This window comes from Pleurodeles waltl, chromosome 3_1, assembly GCF_031143425.1.
Source record: "Pleurodeles waltl isolate 20211129_DDA chromosome 3_1, aPleWal1.hap1.20221129, whole genome shotgun sequence".
Lineage (NCBI taxonomy): Eukaryota > Metazoa > Chordata > Amphibia > Caudata > Salamandridae > Pleurodeles > Pleurodeles waltl.
Window position 1 is genome coordinate 70,865,793 of NC_090440.1, and position 21,208 is coordinate 70,887,000.

Genomic DNA, 21,208 nt, shown 5'->3' on the forward strand with positions numbered 1-21,208 from the left:
CATCATAGTCTAATAAACCATATACAAGGCTGACATTTCAAGTTGCTCTCAAATGTGTTCATTGAGAAAAAAGGAGGCAAGATGAAGTAAAAAAAATAAAGACTGCCTAGGATCACACTATTGGAATGCACAGAGAAACCTAGACTGTGTTTGCTTGATGTCGACTGCGCCTCGTATGTATTCTCTCGACCCAACCTTATCCTCAGTGAAGGAATGATCATTCCCCACAGGACTCAAAAGGTTGATATTTGGTCGGATTATTTTTTTTTTTTGCAGTTTTATATACCACAAATTGGACCCGACTGTGATGGTGTGCTGTACATCAGCACCGGTTACATTACACAAGGACACATTCGGATCAGCAATCCAAGACCAGCACTGTAGGGAATCTCAAAGCTTACTGGTCGAATGAACCACAGCCAATTTTGTGGAATTCAGAACCATACACACAGGAGTTGAAGCACTGAATACATTCCTTGTCACACTTCTTTTACTGCATGCCATTCTCTAGCTGAGATTATATGAATCACCTCTGCAGTGACTTGTCTCTACAGGGAGTGCAGAATTATTAGGCAAGTTGTATTTTTGAGGATTAATTTTATTATTGAACAACAACCATGTTCTCAATGAACCCAAAAAACTCATTAATATCAAAGCTGAATATTTTTGGAAGTAGTTTTTAGTTTGTTTTTAGTTTTAGCTATGTTAGGGGGATATCTGTGTGTGCAGGTGACTATTACTGTGCATAATTATTAGGCAACTTAACAAAAAAAAATATATACCCATTTCAATTATTTATTATTACCAGTGAAACCAATATAACATCTCAACATTCACAAATATACATTTCTGACATTCAAAAACAAAACAAAAACAAATCAGTGACCAATATAGCCACCTTTCTTTTCAAGGACACTCAAAAGCCTGCCATCCATGGATTCTGTCAGTGTTTTGATCTGTTCACCATCAACATTGCGTGCAGCAGCAACCACAGCCTCCCAGACACTGTTCAGAGAGGTGTACTGTTTTCCCTCCTTGTAAATCTCACATTTGATGATGGACCACAGGTTCTCAATGGGGTTCAGATCAGGTGAACAAGGAGGCCATGTCATTAGATTTCCTTCTTTTGTACCCTTTCTTGCCAGCCACGCTGTGGAGTACTTGGACGCGTGTGATGGAGCATTGTCCTGCATGAAAATCATGTTTTTCTTGAAGGATGCAGACTTCTTCCTGTACCACTGCTTGAAGAAGGTGTCTTCCAGGAACTGGCAGTAGGACTGGGAGTTGAGCTTGACTCCATCCTCAACCCGAAAAGGCCCCACAAGCTCATCTTTGATGATACCAGCCCAAATCAGTACTCCACCTCCACCTTGCTGGCGTCTGAGTCGGACTGGAGCTCTCTGCCCTTTACCAATCCAGCCACGGGCCCATCCATCTGGCCTATCAAGACTCACTCTCATTTCATCAGTCCATAAAACCTTAGAAAAATCAGTCTTGAGATATTTCTTGGCCCAGTCTTGACGTTTCAGCTTGTGTGTCTTGTTCAGTGGTGGTCGTCTTTCAGCCTTTCTTACCTTGGCCATGTCTCTGAGTATTGCACACCTTGTGCTTTTGGGCACTCCAGTGATGTTGCAGCTCTGAAATATGGCCAAACTGGTGGCAAGTGGCATCGTGGCAGCTGCACGCTTGACTTTTCTCAGTTCATGGGCAGTTATTTTGCGCCTTGGTTTTTCCACACGCTTCTTGCGACCCTGTTGACTATTTTGAATGAAACGCTTGATTGTTCGATGATCACGCTTCAGAAGCTTTGCACTTTTAAGAGTGCTGCATCCCTCTGCATGATATCTCACTATTTTTTACTTTTCTGAGCCTGTCAAGTCCTTCTTTTGACCCATTTTGCCAAAGGAAAGGAAGTTGCCTAATAATTATGCACACCTGATATAGGGTGTTGATGTCATTAGACCACACCCCTTCTCATTACAGAGATGCACATCACCTAATATGCTTAATTGGTAGTAGGCTTTCGAGCCTATACAGCTTGGAGTAAGACAACATGCATAAAGAGGATGATGTGGTCAAAATAAGCATTTGCCTAATAATTCTGCACTCCCTGTATACTACAACCTCACCTCCCACATAGTGAGAATACTGTTGTGAAGCTCACACCTTACACCCATCCAAAGTAACACACACAGGCCCTCACATACAACCAGCACTCTTAACACACATCCGTTAAAGGGACATTGGCATGCAAACATTGCTATGCGCTCTTCTACCACACCATCCTTACTATGGCAACACTACACACACATCTCATAACAATTCGTACCAGAACATTATTGTCTTTTCCACAAGCAGAACTGCACTGGTCAGATACATTATTATATTTGTTGATCAAGTACAAAAAAACATAACAAAGTTTTGTTAAAAATCCAAAATGTGTTCACTACATACTGGCGGTCTTATAGCAGTTATGTCTAAATTACAAAATAGTTATGGAGAAGATTTCATATGGCAGTAGGTGAACCATGTCACCTGTACCGGACAAGCATACGTTGAGAAAATTGTGGACTTTCAGAAACTAGGTTGTTTCTTTTTTTACCGAACAAATACAAAACAATTCTAACTTGTGATTTTCATGCAAAGCTATGATTATTATTGTAGGAAAGTGCCCTTTTTGACATGGTTACCCCCTCTTCTTGCTGACTGGTACTGAGCTTATTCAACAGAGGTGTGCTGTGTCCCTGCTAAACAGATCCCCAGTGCTAGTGCTCTTTCCCTAAAGACAATTAACCATGTGTACAGTTGGCACATTCCTCTACCTTTGCAAGTCCCTAGTAAGTGGTACTCCCCAGTACCAAGGGCATGGGTAGGGGAGAGGGTCCCTAAGACCTGAAGCACGTATTGTGCACCCTCAGGGACCCCGCTAAAAACGAGTTGCGCACAGTTGCCATTGCAGTCTGCATGTCCAGGCGTAAGCCAGGCGACATCACAACATGACACATCCATTGTGTGCCACGTAACCAGCATTGCATCTAAATATATGTAAGTCACCCCTACAGCAGCCCTTGGAGCCCTAAGGCAGGGTGCATTATATTTGATGTATGGTCCTATCTGCACAAGCAGATATGACCTTGTGATGCCCAGCCCTATTGCTGAGCATTGCAAGTGCACAGGGAAGCCATTTTAAGGTATGTGAGGACATTCGTCTTCACAAGTGACCCAATCACATATTGGCTTCACTGAACCTTATGGTGTTTGGTATCAAATACCTCGTTCTAATAAATCGAGGCTGATGCCAGCCTCAGATTTATAATTACATGCACCCAAGGGGCACCTTAGAGGTGCCCCCTGGATCCCACTAGTCTCTTTTTACTGGCTGACCGGTCTTGACCAGCCTGCCACCACAGACAGGTTTTGGATCCCCTGGAGGTGAGAGCCCATGCTCTCAGAGGTCAGAAACAAAGCCTGCTCTGGAGAGGGGTGTTGTCACCTACTACATCAGGATGACTAACCAATCGGCATACCAAGGCCAGGGACCTCAAAGGCACTGCAGCCCGTGGTACACAAACCCCCGCTCCTCCAGGCGAGGGTGTAGCCACTCCCTGCCCGAGGCACATTTAGCACCAGGACAGGGTGGAAAATTAGTCAGTAGGGGTGTACCACCTTTGGCCGAGCCATACCCCTATGGTGGGCTACCTGAAGTGGACACTCAAGGAAGGGTTCCATCATCTTGTTTTTGGTTGGAACTAAGTCTTCTAGGATAGGGATATGCCCCCTCTCCACAGGAAGCGGTCATATAGGGGGTGTAGGCACCCCTAGGGCCAGTAGCCCATTGTCTACCATACGCTACCCTAAAGGCTCATAAATTGAGTATTTGCGTGGTACCCTAACACCAGAAGAAAAGATTTGCTGGACTAAAGAAGAAGGACCCGAAGAGCCGCAACAAGCAACAACTGATGAGCAGCAACTGACTTGGCCTCCAATCTGCTGGCCTGCCTGCTGTCCTTGACAATTGTGCCAAAGACGACTCATCCTGCAGCTGTTCTGCCTCGGAAAGCATGGGAGGACTGCCAGCACTTTGAGAAGGCTTAACTAGGCTCTCTCGTGGAGTAGCAGCACTGCTTCCCTGCAGGCACCCAAGACTAACAAGGACTCCAGACTGCCAAATCAGACACCGGACAGCACCACTCGTAGCCCGAGTTAAAATGGGCCAACGGTGCCAGCATTGTCCCTAGACTCTCCAGAATCGAAGTCCACCTTGCAACACCTCTGCATCTGGTCGCCCTGACCCGAGAAGAGGACAAAAGGTGTCCCTACATTCCGAGCATCGTGAGACCTGAGCCCCCTGTTGGTTCAGCTTGACTGGCCTCCCCAGTACCTATGCGCAGCCTCTTTTTCCAAGTACAGTTTTCCATTTGAAGCCAACGGGGCACCCCATGCCAAAAATCACCTCTGCACCTGGACGCCCCTGAGCCTCCCGAGGTGGTCTGTTGGTGTTGCCTTTGACCTTGCCCCGTACTTACCTTAACTCCAGAGGTTTGGTCCTGTAAGTCACTGTTGAGTACCCGTATGCAATATATGTGTTTTTCTCGATAGGATTGCATTACCGCATTAGGGACAGCCCAAGTACATTGCCTGTGTTCTTCAAAAGTGCATCAGTATTTATTCTCTTAACAGTATTCTGGTGTTGAAACAAACAAAAATAACATTTTTCTAACATTGGCCTTGAGTTCCTTTTTCAGTGTGTGTCTCATTTATTGCCTCTTTGAGTTGTTCAGCAAATGCTTAGCACTACCTTTTGATAAGCCTAACTGCTTGCCCACACTACCACAAAAGACAGCTTTTGGGGTTGTCATTTTTAACCCTGTAAACCAGTAAGGGTTACCTGAACTGGCTACATAGTGTCTCCTTACAATTGGTAAACTACATAGATAGCCAGCTTCCCACAACTATTAATACATTTTACCAGACTGCAGGAACAAATATAACACACAGTACTCAAGACTCCATACTCTGCAAATTTTGGAAACCAGGGGCACAGTTTGTGGATAATATCCTGCGAATCACAAGCAAATTAAGGACAGGTGCATAAAAAAATAATTTCATGATTCATTGACTTCTGCTTAAGATGCTCACAGAGCTGCTGCTTTTAAGGCATTCACTAAAATTGCAAACGTGCTCATTTCTTTGAAATTATTGCTCTTTCATGAGTGTACCTCATCCCTAAAAGAGAAGATTTTCCATTGACAAAATGGCACTTTTTGGCAGTAAAATACGGTGTGCTTATTGTGCATGAAATCATTGAGAACCATGATGACAGTCTACAAAGTTACAACTTTGTGCATTTTTGTACCATTTTCAAAGCGCAGCCTTAGCCCCCTCACCTGGAAGTAACCATGTTCTCATCTCTAGATCAATGATCACAGAAGATCTGCCATACTTATTATAGATTACAATCCTGTCTGTCAAACCGGCTTCTGTGACTCAGCCAATTTGTGTACATAGACTGTATATGTCATGCAATCAAGTTGAATCTGGGAGTATCAAAGTGTTTTATGAATTGGGACCACTACTCTCTAAAAAATGAAAAAGTCAGGGCCACAGCATCACAAGTATTTAAAGTTCTGAGACTTATGTAGGTCTGCATATAGAACTTAAAGACCCTAATCCTGCATTTCATATCTCCCAACCCATCATACCTCTAAATTCTTCCCCATCACTTCAGTGACTCAAATATGAGAAATGGATGCTGTGGAAACAATATTTCTGTTCTCCTTATGAGTAATTAGAACAATATTAAAACCTCATTTGGTTATTCAATTAGTGTCAACAACAGCAGCTGGCGAAAGCCTGTGTCGGCCATCTTGGGATTTGAACAGGTCATTCAAGATGTCCATAAATCTCTACAAATGGCACAATAACCAAATAAATTACTGTGCCAACCATTTGTTTTTTTAACAGAGGGTATAGTTACATAGTGTGGGTGGGCCGAAAGGACAATAGTCAAGAATTTGTGGCAAAGTTTCACCCCAGAGATGATAGCATTCTACTTTTGGCCATGCGTTACATTCACAGACTTATTTTGTAAATTTTTATTATACCTTCTATATAAAATAGAACAGGGAGAATACAATGAAGTAAGAACATTATCATTACCGATCATCTGGGCCATCTCCTCGTCTGCTTCATCCGTGTCAACAGTAAAAAAGTTGTCCACCTTAAAACAGGGTTAAAAAGAGAAACGTGAATGATACTATCTACTGTAGTTGTGCTAAAGAATACATAAGCCGGGGAGTAAGTCATTCAGAGTGGCTTCTTACGTCCGATGGGGCCATAATGAGCCTGGTAACAGCCTTTACCAGCTCCTTTGGAATTATGAGATCCACTGGAACAGTACAGATCTTTTTACTTTAGCCTGGAGATTAATCTGCATGTTCAAGAGAAAATGAGCAATTACCAGGGGAATCAGACCTGGAATTTCTGATCCTATTAGTAATTCCTCATTTTTTTTAGCAGACCGTCAGGATTCAATTTGTAAGGGACCCAGATTTTCCACATACCTGGAGCTACTGGGATTTGTATTTGTATTTGAAATGTATAGAGCGCGTTAGACCAAAAAGGTATCAAAGCCGTGGGAGGAGGCCTCTAAAAATGGGCAGGAGAGGTGAACTAAAGGACTGGTAAAGTGGGAGCCCATACTTTCCCGCAATTCAGATGAGAAAAGCCATGTTTTAGCCTGTTCACAAAATGGGAGATGAGAACTCAAACACCTAATATAAATAGGAAGGGAGCTCCACAGCCTTGCTGCCACAACCGTGAAAGCCTGTGCGCCTCATCTGCTACCTTCGGAATCAGCAACTCCAAGTGTGTGAAAATTCATCCCATTTACCAGGACACCCATGAAAAGGGCTTAAGAGACTAATTCACAAAACCTTTTGAGAGCATAAGCGTACCATATGATCGAAAATAAAGTAGTGGAATTTGTGATCTTAATTCCTAGTCTTGAGACAAAGAATTAGGATTTACACAGTTTTCTGCAAGTGGCCCTCAGTTATTTAAATCTACTAGGGGATGGAGCTGACACCAGACACTGACAGAAGTGATGCAGGGATCTCCAGTCAAAGGCACTTCCATTTTGGGAGAAATATCCCCTAGGCAGTCCACAGTCATGATGATCTACCAGGGACAATTGGGTAGGCTGCTGTGAACTCCTTCAACATGCGCCCCTTACTGTCCCTGACACTGTTCTATAAGCTGATCACACCTTTCATCCCAGAACACGAAGTACCCAATACTGGTATGGGTATAACACAACTATCACAAAACTGTGATACCAATGGGACCTTTAATATTCTACATTTAAATACCTCTGCTGCCAGCAAGGTAGCGAGGATAAAGTTGTGAAGCCAAAAGCGACTGTGTAAATTTTGTTTTTCCTATCCTATATCTCTTGAAAGAATAGCATTCTTTTGCCTAATGACTCCAGGCAGAGCTGCATTCAACAAATTCTTAGATATAATGAAATACATTTATTTTGCTTTTCAAAACAAGGGCTTTGCACATATAGATCCGTATCTAAGTCTCTATTATGATTTGAGGTATGTCTTACAGATCCGATGTATAAGGTTTTCTCGTTTATAGAGTGTAAAGGACAATTATAAGATGACCTAGCCAATCCCTATTTAAACACATGTACAATTCAAGTCTAGTAGAATAGCCGCCTTGGTAAAATAGCAGGACTCTGGCTTGTATTGACCTGGTATCTTATTCTAGACAAGCTTTACTATTGTGGTGTTGGCTAGACCAGCACACAAGTAAACACGTTTTGGTCTATGCACCGGCATTTTAGCAGGACAAATTTTAAATACCCATAAATCTAACTAAGGCCAGCCAGATAAGATACCATATGAAAAATGTATTGCAGCCACTTTTTGTTCAATCTTAGCTTGTTATGAAGAGTTGATATTAGTATTTTTCTATTCTGAAGTACAAATTGGGTCTTGTACATTATGGGGGTCATTATGAACACGGCGGGAAACCCCACCGTGTTCATGCTGGCAGTCTTTTCATAGACCGCCAGCCCTCTTGAGACCCCGCGGCTGTATAATGCACATTCTGCTGGGCCGGCGGGCGGAAACAATGTTTCCGCCCGCCGGCCCAGCAGAATGCGAGCCGGGACATTGCTGACGGCTCTACATGGAGCCCCCGTCAATGCCGCTGTGCAGCGGGTGCAGCAGCACCTGTCACGCAGATCAATGCCCGTAAATTAGGCAGTGACCGCAGGCATGGCAATCTGAACCACCATGTTCATTATGAGGCCCTATGTGTCTTAACGAATGTTCAATGGTTAGTCTCGTCTCTCTACTGCCTTAGAATTGAAAGCTGTTAAAGTCGGCACGCTGCACTTTAGCCTTATAAATATGTTTATAAATATATTTTTGTCTGAATTTTAGTAATGATTTTATGGAATTTTACTGAATTTTATAAATTGTATATCATATGTTCATTGTTATGGTTTTATTAACTAAGCAATATAGGTTACTGTACAGTCTAGGTATGTGATACGACATGCTGCCTTCTAGTTTGATTGAATCTGTCAGAAGGGGGTTACAGCAATCCTGGTCAGAGACTGCATTTCATTATTTTGACAAAGACTCCATTAACTCCCCATACCTAACTGGACTGCAGGCCACTAGGAAGAGAGGGCACAAGAAAGAAACGTCATAAAGCTGATGCGAGTTTTGCCTGAGCTCCAACATTCTCTAGACCAGTCATTCCCAACCTTTCGACTTCTGTGGACCTTCTCTGAATCATTATTGGAACCTGGGGACCCCCTCTAAATCATTATTAGAACCTGGGAACCCCCCCCAATAAGTCATTACTGGAAGCTGGGGACCAAGGCCAAAACATTGTCAATGATTTAAACCGCAAAACAATACACAAAAAATACAAAAACAAGCTTTCCTTCAAACACATCCAGAAATGATAACCCATTTTATTTAATTTACAAACAAACTAAAATAAATAATTTTAATAGAAAGGTTGGCGCTTTTCTAAATTCAATTGAAGCCACACATCACCCATAATATATTCTGTTTAGTACACCCCACAAATCCATCTGAGAATACTAATTTAATTTTTAGCCTCCAGTTTCAAACTCCTTGGCAATTACAGCATGTTTTAAGATTTTCAACTGTACATTTTGCCACTTTTATTATATACACTTATTAATCTGTTATTGTTAGTTAGTTTTCTAAGAAGTCACGGACCCCCTAAGGAGGCTTCGCGGACCCCGAGGTGCCCCCGGACCACTGCTCTAGACAGAAGGGCCCACAAACTTCAAATAAACTTCCCACTGCTCATTTCAAAATGGCAAGGAAACAGTATTCTATTGTTAGATTTTAAGATTTCATATCAAAAGATAAGAATACTTGCAGACAGCCAGACTATTTTAGGACTAAAAGGTCAAATTAATTCAGGCTATATCAGTGGAGAGACTTGCTTGTCCGCTTTCTGAGGGGCCCAGGGGCATGAGACATATTTTGATGGTGGCGGGAATCATCCTACTCTGCACCAACATAACATACACATAAGTAACTGGTTTTGGGTTGGCCAACACTACTCTAGTTAAATAGAATGTATTATAACTCTCCGACACCTCTCAGTGGCAGCCGACAGGCCAGAAGCAATGCCAGGACTGCCCCACTGCAAGAACGGGTGCACAGAGAAGCAGAAGGGTCGTCGTTTTAATAGGGCACATGTGGCTTCAGCCTGGCCCACATCTGTGGCTATATTTAGAGACACCTTGAGGCCTACTGGCCTCAGACCACATCTGTGGCCATATCTAGAGGCACCCAGAGGCCAGTCCATATATGGCCATATCTAGAGGCACCCAGAGGCCAGTCCATATATGGCCATATCTAGAGGCACCCAGAGGCCAGTCCATATATGGCCATATCTAGGGACACCCTGAGGCCTTCTGGCCTCAGACCACATCTATGGCCATATCTAGGGGCGGCCTACTGGCCTCAGACCACATCTGTGGCCATCTCTAGAGGCACCCTGCAAACGCAAATAGGCAAGCATTAAGATGGACTGTTTCACACTCTACACTAGTCAAGCAACTTTGAATTTAAGCATTTTTAAGTGCGATGCGAAAGGCCAAATAAATTAGGACCTCTTAACCCCAACTTAAAAAAAATAAAAAAAGTTCGTACATGCAGCATGTATTTCGTACATGCAGCATGTAATTGGAGAATCTGTTGCAGGTTCCTCATTAATTGCCATACTCTAGTAGTTGCAGGAAGAATGCAACATGTAAAATAAAGCACTTGCTGTTAGAGGCCCAGAAAGTAAGAATAATGTGAAGATGCCATTGAATAGAGACATACTCGGATTTGTCTGTGGTTTTACAATATCGGTAATTTGTATACTGATAAGCTCAGGAGAGGAGGCAGGAGCCCTGTGTGGGAAAGAGGAACAACATGAACTCAGCTCGCTCCGTTCTGCCCCAAAGGAAACAACTTCTGTGCACCAACCTATTCAGCATTGACTGGCCTCAATGAGATAGATTTACAAGAAGGCGGGAGCATCTCAGAGGTCAGAAGGCTTGGGGCAGAGTCAGCCAAATGTCAAGAGTGATGCTATGGCAAGCAGACCAGGTGCAGAGGGTACACACTTCCCACACTCCACACCCAGGACGCACCTTGGAGGTGTCTCTCTCTAGCTGTGAGGCCTCCTATCAATCAACCCTTGGACATTTACTGCCGGGAGCAGGTCAAAGAACCTAACACCCTTATCCCCACTCACCTAGGCTTGTAATTTGTAGGACTCTAGCCAAAGCTGAATTAATCTCACAGAATAAGGAATTTCCCTGAAACAAATATTATTGACCACATGCGCTTTTGATGGATTTAAAGTGATGCTGTGGTCGCATTTAATGACCTGAGACAGTCTTAACTGCACCTGTGCTTTTACAGAAGTAATTCAGGCGTGCCCTACTAGGAGTGAAGGAAACCCTTTTGGACATGTCAAAGCACACGGAATCCTATGTAGCCATTTAGAAATTATCTATCTAAAACCGCCCATGAGGGAATTTTCATGTAATCTTCCAGAATGTTAGTGTCCAACCAATGGAAATCCATGCAGCAGATACACCAATGAATCAAACCGGAGTCATCTTATTGGCAGAAGAAACTCTACGATCTCAGCCATAGGTTACATTTAAGTTATATTATCAGCTGCTGCTTAGAGTCTTTTTTGGTCAGGTTTCACATTAAGACAAATAGGAAAATGCATCCAGCACTATGGGAAGCATATTCAATAGAACCCTTTCTGAAAGCAGAATGGAGCTCTACTGAACCCAACAGCCCACCCCCTACTGGAAACAATTCAAGGACCCCACAGTGAAAGCCATCTCACACACTGAATACTTCGTCTACTTGCATCAGACCGTCCAAGGATTTCTATGGTAGGCCTCAAGCAACAACCAGGTGTGCAAATGTCTGGAAATAGAATCAAAGATGGCAGACATTTTGCAGCAGCAAAGTAGTTTCAGTCCATCCTGTAGCATGCACAGCTGTACAAAATACAGATACACAGCATGTGTGTTATTTATAACTTGTGAAATGCTTTTAAAATGCCAGGCCACTAGGGACTACCCTGGCATTTCACTCCAGAGCAGATTTGTACGAGGAAAGTGATTTCATATTAATATTAGAGGATCAGGAACATATAATGGAAATCAGTCATGTTTAGCTCTGTTTTGTTTGCCTTTTTCTGGCTAAGCAACAAATGCTGGAAACTGCTCAATCTTTGGGCTTCAGAGAGGCGGAGGTTTTATCGCCACCCACCACCACACAAATGTATTTCCTAAATGCCAGGTATAAAATGCGGCTGTCAAATTTAAATTGTTTAGGTATTTGTAATATGCCTTTGGATGTACCGGATGTGGGGGAAGGACACACTAATTGTGTATGCTTATCCATGGTGACTAGGTGCCATGCTGTATAGAATTCTGCACTCATGTTTCATATGCAATTGTATGAGCCAACCTGTGCCTGGAGAGGGGCTGGTGGGGGGGGAGGGTTTGTGGCTGTTTGAGATTGCCTCATTGGTAATAGAGTTGAACTTTCAATCTCCTGTATGGCATTACACACTGTTATTCTTGTTATACCTTGAAAACGAAAATAAAAAATAAAAAAACATTTAAAAAAAAGTATTTGTAATACGTAGAGGTAAAAATTGTCAAGATCGCATGTAGCAAAGATGGTCTATGTTATAGAAGGGCTGCCTGTTTGAACATTGACTGGTGGTACATTAAAGCTGTTTAGGCCACTGCCTTAGGTCACCACCACAAAAAGCCACAAGAGGATGCTAGATTACAATAAAATGGTCTCAAAATGAAATTGTTGCAAGGAGAACGGGAGCAGTCAAATGGAAAAATCATTTCATTTTGCCGGGGGCTCCAAAATGACTTTCACTACAACTGCATGTTTGGTGCAGGATGCAACACTGGAGTCTGAAGAGTTCCCTAAGCACATGGAACACATACACAGGACCTATAAACTCTGGGGTTGGAGACTCGGCATGAGGTGGTATTGCAACACCATCAAAGCACTTTTTCAGATTCACACATTTGGTGGATTCAAATCGCAAAGAAGTGTATCAGCACCACAGACGACAAATGCCAAACTAATGTACTCCAAATTGGTTCTTCATTCAAATCACTAAATGCATAACAAGCAGTTTCCAGTCTACAACTCTAGGGAAGAACTCGGGAACAGATAAGTATTGTGCACACAGGAAAGAGTTAAACATCTGAACTGAGCGGGGGGGCATGCGCAGTACTTACTAGATACTGTTTTTGACTCCAAACGCTTTAACCACAGTTCATGGACCTGTAGTCACACAGGAAGGAAAATTAAAACCAATCTTACCTTTAGCCTGCCCGCCAGAGATAGGTCATCCAGGTTACAGCCGCCAACTCTCCGGTCCGCATCTATCAGAATCTAAAACAAAAGAGAAATCAGACAGGAAATGAAATCAGACATGAACGCAGCTAAGAACTGCCCCCACAAGTACAAAGCAGTGGAATTCTCAAAATAGGTACTAATCCATGGAACAAATGAAATATAGACAAGAAATAAAATCAATCAAGAACTGCCTCAACAAGTGCAAAGAGGTGGACAGGACATTTACAAAGCAGTTATTAAGTAATACATGGAACTATTTGAATATAACGCAGTTTCAAGATTATCCAGTTAGGAAAAAAGCAATCTTAAACATTTGTACTCAAAGTATTAGTTAACACATTTGGGGAGCTCTTGAATTTTTAAGTGGCACCAACAAGCATCATGATTGCAACCCACAGAAAGAAAAAAATAAAAAGTGGAGAACACTATTCAAATGTTGGCTGAGAAGAACCTTGTCCAACCAGCCAGTTCCCCATTGACTGACTGCCGTGTCATCAAACACCAGTCTCCTCAACCTCATCCATCTCTCATTCTACATCATACTCCTCTGGTTTACACCAAGCGATGATCCATTTCACAACATCATAGAAAATATGATATCAATATATCACGAGAAGCTCCTGCACCTTATTACTGCCACAGGGGCCGCACTGACCACCAAGCCCTGTTGGTCCAGTCCTGCATGATGGATGCTGTCTGCCCTAGCACACACTTGGTAGACATACTGCTCTGCTCCTACTTGCCTTCGGTCCTCAAGATTGGAGCTGCTCGCCCAGTACCTTCTGACCCTGCCCAACCTCACAATCACCAGTGATTTGCACCAAATGAGCCTCACTTGGTTACACAGCAAGTGGTTGTTGAAGGAAGGAGAATCCAATGCCTTGCTGACCAGCTATAGTGCCTACTGGATTTAGGCTTCCGAGGATGAAGAAGAGAACATTAAAAGCATAAAAATATAAAACATTTACGAGACAAACGTAAGGCCATTTCGGGATACTGTGGGGGCGGGCAACTTAATAAAGAAAGCAACAAGAGCATTAAATGAGCTACCGCCCTGCCTAATCTCTGCACCTCATTCATTTCACTGTGTGTGGAAACCTATGAATCTAGCAACATGCTTGAAGAATTCCAAACACTATTTCAAGTGGTTGCATGCAGGAAAGGGCAGTCAATAAAACTCTACATGCTCTGATGCACACAATAGCCACCTCCCAAAAAACTATGTTTTAGTAAAATGTGTGGATGCTGACATCTTCAAACAGCTCAACTAACCCACCACCTGACCCTCTCCTATCACCATTGTGGGCAAACTGAAACAACCTTCAGAGGTCAGAGTGTGTGTTGACATCCGCTTCTCTAGTCATAGTATCAAATGGAATCTCCACATCACCTGAACTGATTAAACAGGTTGCCAAGGTCCTCCAAGACAGACCTGAAATCTGAATCTCCTTAATGCGTGGATACTGTTATAGTGGTGTTTTGTGTGGTGGGGAAGTGTCCCTGACAGCTGAAATGATACAGTGATAAAAAACGCATAGTATCAAAAAGCTGATTAAATTGATGTTCATTTTCTCATATTTCCTCCTTTTGGGTATTCCCTCAGCAGACAGCAAAATTGTACATCTCTGTGGATGATAAAGAGTAAAAAACAAAAATCTGAATCTCGTTTTCACATCTGTGGACCAACACTCCCCAGGAAATTAGACAGGTCCCCTGGCTCCTTAAGTTCAGTGAAGATCTAAAGGAACATCTCTACGTAGTCAGGTGGCTTAGTGGACTAATGCTCCCACTGTAGGGGCTTGTGTTCGACCTCATGGTCACAGGTTCAAAGCCCGGCAGGTCCACCCAGCCTTTCATCTTCGGAGGTCAATGAAATCAGTACTACTGAGTTGGGTAACAATAAACATCTGTTATTCAGCACCAAGATACCCTACTGTGTGCACCTGCACTTTACAAATACACATGTTATGGTATTTAGCCAACAGATAAGGGCCGTCCCCATCAACTCAGGGATTGACTCATTTCCCTTCCACCCCCTCCCCCCCCAACATGTTCTCAAACTATTAACTCTAGCAGTTTTTGCACTCCGGTACTTCAGTTTAGTGATCTATTTCCCCCTGCTAGCTTTGCAGTGCTTACACAAGCATGCACTTCTGAATTACACTGAATCTGATCGATAGCCCTAAAGCCTCGTTATGAAAGGGCCTGCATGATCAATCACCCCAGTTTTCAAATACCTGTACTGGCTTGATGAACAAGACCAGCACTGTCAATACTTCTCGTGACACAAGTTAAGGAAATTATGTAAAATTAAAAATGCATACATTTTTTACACTAAAAAAAATCTCTCTTCCTTTACATAAAACAATAATCAATGCTATCATGAGACGGTGATGGGTAAAGTAACTACAACCTGTTGGTATCTTTGGGCCTCGTTAAGAAATGGGTGGTAAAAGAGCCCCCCCCTCCAAAAAAAACATAATGAAGAAAAAATAAATCAGCAAATGTCCCATGCACCCTCCTCTAGGCTCTCTTGCCTCGGTTATAGGCGCTACAACTGCTGCCATCTTGTCAAGGGAGCCAACACCAGCTCTGCATTCAGGTACACAGTGAGTGCCAGTGGAAACGCCATCGTATGACTACCTTATTTATGGTAGTACTTCAGATGCCATGCCCACCATGATTTTCTTAGCCGACAGGAAAAACTAAACACTGTCCTCAAAATGCTGAGGGACTTTACAAAAAAAAAAATATATATCAAAGTCCACGCTTTGCGGGTTTGTTTTTGCAAGACAAATGCCAACTGAGCTGCCATGCCACCAGATTTAGGCAGGCCAAAATTAAAATACCCTTTGTCTTGAAGTCAACAGTCAAATAGTTAGGGAATTACTGTTTTGTTAAGGTTCTAAATTTAACTGGAAAAGTAATGATTTCGTTTTAGTTAATTTTACATTAGTTTTGCCAAAATACTATTCGATTAAATGACTTGTGACAATAACTATTGCACCACAATGCCAATAACTTGCCCCAATTGCACGAAAAGGTGAGCTCAAAGTGATCATGTATGCACAAAATACTTCAGGAAGTCAGTAGCACATTACTGAGTAATTTTATGGCTTGGTCATTCATACCTATCTGAAAGTAATTAACACTTGGATAATTAGCTCTTTTGGCAAGATAGCAGGGGACATCACTGAAAGGAGATTTGCTATTGGCCCAACCCAATTACCTGTTCTTCATCTGTGGGCTGCAGCGTGGTCATAGTCGTAGAATCACTCAATCCCTTCTTCATCTCAGAAACTTTACTTGTGCAAGACTGTGGGGCAGAAGAACCACTGTTTTCTAGCAAGAAGCTATCAGATGTCCACCCGGACAAGTTCTCTGTATCTTGAGGACAGAAAAACAAGAGAAGATGTAGAAATTGTGTATTTTTTTTAATCAGAAAATGTGAAAAGATAAACCACTGAAACAGACAACAAAGCGATTAAAAATGTATTAAAATGCGAGTACCACACTGGCATAATCCTGAAAAGTATAAAGAGTTATCAGTTGGAACTAGTAAGGACTTGGGCGGTGAGAGTCTGCCATCAATTTTTCCATGATTGCCAAACGGAGCGGTCATACGCACTCTGACAATAAGGTTCTCTTTGAAAACAGCTCTACGTAAGAAGGTTGTGCCTCTATGTGCTTGATCTGGACCATAGCTATGGTCATTGAGGATAACACTACATCAGGTTTACACTACAAACAATTAATAAAACCCTATTCGGATCCATAGTATGGAACTATCTCATGATTATTTATGATAAGCAGGCTACAAATAAACAAATGTGTGAGAACAAAGCAGCCAGAATTTGCCTAAATCCGAGTAGGTGTGACCATGTAAAACCAGCCCTGGAAGCTCTGTACTGCCTCTGGGGAGATGCAAGTGTCACATTTACAAGGCCTAATGGGGTCTAGGCCTCCCACAATGCAAACTCTAGCTCCCTATGAGGGGCCGAAGAGAGCCCTTGTGCGCAGAAAGTGCAAATCTGATCACACAAGGAACATTCAAACTGGTTAAATACAGAGCCAGAGACGATGCAATGTCCTCACCCAAATCATGAGGTTAGAATGTACTTCAAGAAGAACCTGAGACTAAACTGTCCATGGCAAGCCTACAACCAGGGTAGAAATGCACATTTATTTCACTGGGCTGGAACAACTGGAGGCCGGTTTTAGGTGGACCATGGATTCAACCCCTGTCTCCGGCTCTCCAGGGTTTATGCCAGCAGGGGAAAGAGGCACAGAAGAGAGAGGAATTAGTACCAACCAACATGTCTCCAGAAACGCATGTGGCGCACGTCCAAGCATGACACCCAATCACCACAATGGGGCCCATAGAGCAGCTAACACAGTTTATGATGCCCGGCTTGGCCAGCACACCAAAGCTAAGCTGGTGGAAGAGAAAGCCCCCTTGCTATACATTTCATTGCACTTTGTTTCCCTGTCAGGAGGGGGTACAGGGAAGGCATTCGAATTCACTATGATGGCCGAAGAGAAGAAGGCTCCTTGGTGTCTGATGCTGCATGAAGAAGGCTGGGTTCCCAGAAGCAGGCTATTAGCATTTGGCAAAGAAGTTTCTCACGAGGGCCGCTGAGCCACACTGCTGCTTCGTCAGGGCTGTGTATGTGAATGTCCGGGCAGAAAGTTAGTAGTCTTCCATATTTGTTGGGAAAAAGAAGTCGCTCCGGCATTAATACAGGCAGAGCAGATCGGCCAGCAGAAATTTACGCATTGGTCGTAGGGAACTCGGTATTGTGTTCTGCTACACGGTGAGGGCCTCTGAAACTACCCCGCTACAGGTGTGGGATCTCCTCAGGCCACATCTCCCACATGCTAGGGGGTCTTAGGCAGAGGCAAGGTCCGTCTTGGGCACGTAATCCAGATTTAAACCAATAAAGTTCTGCCCACAGCTGTGCTACATGCATCTTTCCATAACAGGATCTGTAATATTGATCTGCCTTCCTGGTCTTGGAAGAGGGCAGGGGTGCATCTCAATGGGGAGTACGACAGTGAAAATGTGAGCCTGAATGCTTCTGTGTGATGGCGAGAGGCGGCTCACACTTGACAGGAAATTCGGCAAGGAAGGGACTCGGCCTGTCACCACAACACATTGTGTAGTGGTAATATCTACTGCCTGGAAGTAGGCGGAGCTATAGAAAGGCGCTACAGACCGGACAAATACAGAATATGTATCTTGTCCTCAGTCAACCACTAAACGATCTCCCTTCTAGAAAATACCCATGATGTAAGGTACTGCGCATATAATTTTAATTAGCCTGGGTAGTATGGGAAGTAAATAATTGCATTCCAAAAATGCAGTTCACACAGAACAAAAACATACTTAGCAAACATATTTTAAACAGTTTTCTAAACTGAATTTCCTGTCAGAAACTGCTCACTCAGAACTAAGGACCACACTCATAAAAAGGTTCAGCATACGTCCCGTGGTGAATACATTAAACCTTTAGAGGTCACTTTTTTCATTACTCACTATGGAGCAATGGGAAGTTCCCAAAGGATTTGACATTAGGGGAAGACATATAGAACTAATTCTTTGGATAACCTTTCCACTGGTTGGTGGTGAGGGAATGGTTAAATGACCCATTATTCAACTCAGATTTTTCTAAACCTGCTATTTTTAAAGTACAACGAAAAAGTAGTTGGTCAGGGGAGTCAAGTTTAGCTTGAAAAAAAATGACCACACTACTATCTGACCTGTATTTATCTAAATACATATCATCTTTGCACCCAGAGGAATTTGATTATGAAGGCAAGAATGACACAATTAATTGTACTGCAGGACTTATTACGCTGCATTCTAGTTTCAAAAACATTAAGTGGCAATGCCTTGGTATTTGCACATGACCGAAGCTCAGAGGCTTTGGCAGCGACCACAACACTTGAAAACAGATATCATTAAGTCCTTCAATCTAGTATGTATGTTTATTTTGAATTACTCGATGGATAACTCGACTGGTAATCAAGTAAGATTCATCTACTAGAGACAAGCATAAGCCACAGTAAGTCTCACTCAGTGAACATAGGTCTCCCAAACAAGATCACAGTCTAGGTGGTGGCCAACGTAACAGGGTATTTTGACTTTGAACAAGTGCAAAAGCGTCTGCTCTCCTGTTTTCTTGGGCCACCAGCCCTTGGAAACAATTGTTGCTGAAACGGGTCACTGGTCCTTTCGGCCGTTGCATGTTTTTCTCTTTGCAGAGTCAATGCAGGCAGTTTCGCAATGGCCGGGCGAGAGGCTGGGCTTCCTGTTTGTGCACTCTTTCTGCCCAGCTGACCACTCAAAACAAAATATTGCTCCTCCGTGGATGAGCGGTGCCCACATCACAACCTGCTGCCACATGTGACTGCTCGCCCACTCAGCCAGAACACAAGCCTGGGCCCCCCTGGCAGATTCAACAGCCTGTGCAGGCAAATATGCTGCAAACAACTGTGGGCATCATGGAAAGGCTGTGCAGCAAGCGAAGTAAAGTCACCCTTGCAAATGCTGCTCCCATATCTAAGTGTCACCTGGGACTTGCGCGTCAAGACCACATAGTGGCATTTCCTGAAAAATAGCATTGTTAACAACATTAATCCATCCAAAGACCACTCAGGAGTAATAATGTAGAAACACACATATATATAGGACTTACTGTACTTAACATTAGATACATGAAGCTATGTAGGTCTTTAGCATGTATTGCTGACTTGAGGAACACGGTGCATCTGCAGCATCGGGGGAGTCATGTATGTCAGCATCAATATATGTCCCCCGCTACATAAGTCTTTGCGCTCACAGCTAAAGCACTGCACGGCATTTGTTCCATTCATTTTTTAAGACAAATTGTTTTATACCAAAGGGGGTCCATTATTTATGAAATAATAGAGCTCTCTCAATTTCCCAGTGTCACCTATTACCTTATATCTTATCCCTTTTTTAAGGGATATAAAATGTCACTGAACTGCATGATTACCAAGAGTTTATGCGACTTATCAGGTATGATGATGTAGCATATGCATGCACTGTTGTCACTCTATTGCCGCCAGTTAAATCAGTGTATTTTCAGCAGCTGCCCAAACTTAAAGGGGTCATCCAGTGTAAAGAAACAAAACCACGGTTCTCTTCGCCCAGCCCTGTATGTTAACATTCATCAAGAAAAGCTTATTTGATGATGTCAGCTGGGGGGTTTTGACAATCTACAGTGATGTCATTCACCAGACGGTCCCTTTATCCCTTTCACTCCTAAGCCTACTCCCTCCCAGGGCTGAGCCCTTTTTTTTTTGTTATTTGGGGTAGTTCGCGCTGAGACCTCCCTAAAGTTTTGTGCACATAAGCTATCCATGCCAAATTTGCGACCTTTTTCCCCAACATCCTGGAGATTCTAAAGGTGCCCATGGTTTGTGGATTCTCATGGAGGGGACTGAGAAAATAGGCAAAATAAAGCAACATTTTGAGATTTGAGAAAAGTAGGGAAAAAGTGCTCCAGTTAAAAGTGTCTGTTTTTTTCCTTAAAAATGGCATTCACGAACGAATTGAATATATATATATATATATATATATTTCAGAAACATGCAGAGCTGAATCAAAAAAACTAATTTGGTACCACGGTTTTAGCATTTGTCTAAGAGGTTGCCTAATCTCCCTATTTTTGTGCTCTCAACCTACTTCCAGTTGGTGGTGGAAACCAATATGAACCCCATGGATGATCCAGAACAGCTATAGATTTCTGAAAAGTAGACAAAATTCCAAATTCAGCAAGGGGTCTTATTTGTAGATCCCTCAAGGTTTTCCCGAGGAACATAACTGTTGTAAAAACGAAATATTAAGAGTAGGAAAAAACTGACATTTGTGACAACATTTTCATCTGTAACTTTTGATCACAAAGGCAGATTGACAAAAACAATATACCATTCCGTCCACTAGACCTTTCTGATAGCGGTGATATATAGGGTTTGTAGGTTTTCTAAGAACCCAAGTTATGCAGAACAAACAACTGTGCTGCACCATACAATTATTTTGCATCGAGTACAAAGTATAGACCAACTCTTATACCGAAATAGGCAGTGAAAAATGTGTATCAAGGAAACTTACGTGTTTCTGAAATGGGCCCAAAATATAAAGTTTAGAAGCAGCGGTTATTTCTACATCTCTGAATTTGTGCAGAAGATTCAAGTGGTTCAATGAT

The 21,208-nt window shown here is 42.8% G+C and overlaps 1 protein-coding gene across 1 annotated transcript in view; it reads right to left on the reverse strand.

Moving 5' to 3' along the window:
- Window positions 1–21,208, reverse strand: part of IFTAP (intraflagellar transport associated protein) — a 155,377-nt gene that overhangs the window by 74,523 nt on the left and 59,646 nt on the right. The window contains exons 3-5 of the mRNA XM_069221818.1: window positions 16,207–16,364; window positions 12,942–13,013; window positions 6,160–6,220 (exon numbers count right to left, since the gene is read on the reverse strand). Coding sequence (XP_069077919.1) covers window positions 6,160–6,220; window positions 12,942–13,013; window positions 16,207–16,364 — 291 coding nt within the window. The remainder of the gene's footprint in view (window positions 1–6,159; window positions 6,221–12,941; window positions 13,014–16,206; window positions 16,365–21,208) is intronic.